The 1,573-nt window shown below is 34.6% G+C and overlaps 1 protein-coding gene across 1 annotated transcript; it reads right to left on the reverse strand.

Annotated features, from left to right (window-relative positions):
- Positions 1-202: 202 nt before the first annotated feature.
- Positions 203-794, reverse strand: LOC108354255 (putative odorant receptor 92a). The gene is made up of 3 exons (XM_017605449.1): positions 711-794; positions 539-646; positions 203-435 (listed from the first exon to the last, which is right to left on the reverse strand). The coding sequence occupies exons 2-3, from the start codon at positions 605-607 to the stop codon at positions 337-339; spliced, it is 168 nt and encodes a 55-aa protein (XP_017460938.1). The 5' UTR covers positions 608-646; positions 711-794; the 3' UTR covers positions 203-336.
- Between the last annotated feature and the right edge of the window lie 779 nt (positions 795-1,573).

Here is a 1,573-nt window from a genome sequence, read left to right on the forward strand (position 1 = left end):
TATTCTTTAAACGACAAGAAATTTTTTTTATGAATCTTAATAGGAATATTGACTTGCTTGTATCGGAACTATTTCTTGCAGGTTTATTTGCCAAAAGTACTTCAACGTCTCGGCGCCAGTGAGTCATTCGATGGAATTTAGACCGCGTGAATTATGGCCGCGTTTTTATTTGTTCGGCGGCCTAATTTCATTTTTTTCGCGGCCTAATTTCACTTGGCAAAATGAGTTAAGCCCTCGGGCCTACACGCGGCCTTAATTCACGGAGCCTACTATTCCATACGAACACAGCTATGTATGTATCTAGGTCATTTTGTATATTTCAAACTTTCACAAATTTTACATTGTACTCTGCAGAAGTGAGAAAAATGAATAAGATGTACGCATTATAGCCATAAAAGTGTTCATATTCATCGGTTTAAAACCACCAGCGGTGAGCTAAGGATTAAAGAAAGGAAGTTATATATGATTTTTGTGTAATAACATTTTAAACATAATTACTATTATGAAATCTACAAAAAATGTATTAAGAACAATTTACCGTCAAGGGACGTTGACTTCTGCCGATAATTAGTAAAATACATCTACGAAATTCTTTACCGCGATCCATCCAGTTAGTATTGTAGGCGACTTCAGCTACATGTAGACTCTTTAAATCCAAAGAGCTTAAATACGTACATACATACATATATGTTGGAAAATATTAATTTTACCTCATGAGCGAAAATATCGGCGAGCCAATAGGTTAGAAATATTAAAATAGTTAAAATAAGTAAAATTCCGATGCCCTTAATCAAAAGTGGCAAAGTAAATTCCTAGGGGTGACAAAGGAACATAAAAGAAAAACATTTGATTAATTTAAAAGCAGCTTATTAACTAATTTTGTTGTAGTTTACTCACCATTGACGTATAAACTAACATCATGCAAAGCGTAAGACAGTACAAACTTGCGTCTAGCAAACTCATTAACGAAAAGAAGTCCTCCAAGTCTTCGCGGAATCTTAAAGTACAATTTATTATGGGTGCATTCTTTCTTGAAAGCGCATTCTGTCTTATCATGCAATACTCACTTGATGATCCGCATATGATAGGCCACGCATAATTTTACACTCTCCAATGCGTCCTTTTCATCCATTAAACATAAATCTGCCAATTTCTGTTGTAGATGTCTGATTGCGAAAATGCCGAAATATATGAAGATTAGCAGAAAGCTCACATAAGGAATATATGAGCACGTTGATACGGGAACAACCCAACACGATTGCAAGAGGTACATTATTTCATATGCAGGGCTCTTATGAAAATCGATGCCTGGTAATTCGACATCGGCCACAAATTCTTTGAAAATATATATGTACATATGTACATATATACAAGTTTTAGTTTGGCTCATAAAATTCACTATTTTACTTACTGCCATAACCAGTAGCTATTGGCTGAAGCGCAATAAAAATATTAACAAGTATCACACAACGCATCAAATATTTGGTACAAAAGCGTGCCTTCCAAGTAAGTTCATGCAATTTTTTCAAAGCGTTTTGATCATTTTGATGCTGAAAGTAACATACTTACATAT

Source organism: Rhagoletis zephyria, unplaced genomic scaffold (genome assembly GCF_001687245.7).
Source record: "Rhagoletis zephyria isolate East Lansing unplaced genomic scaffold, Rhagoletis_zephyria_1.1 Rzeph_scaffold_34487, whole genome shotgun sequence".
NCBI lineage: Eukaryota > Metazoa > Arthropoda > Insecta > Diptera > Tephritidae > Rhagoletis > Rhagoletis zephyria.

Coding starts and splice junctions, on each gene's coding strand:
- LOC108354255 (XM_017605449.1), bottom strand. CDS start 607: ATGGATCGCGGTAAAGAATTTCGTAGATGTATTTTACTAATTATCGGC. Junction 436..538: donor GAAGTCAACGTCCCTTGACG/GTAAATTGTTCT, acceptor TTTAATCCTTAG/CTCACCGCTGGTGGTTTTAA.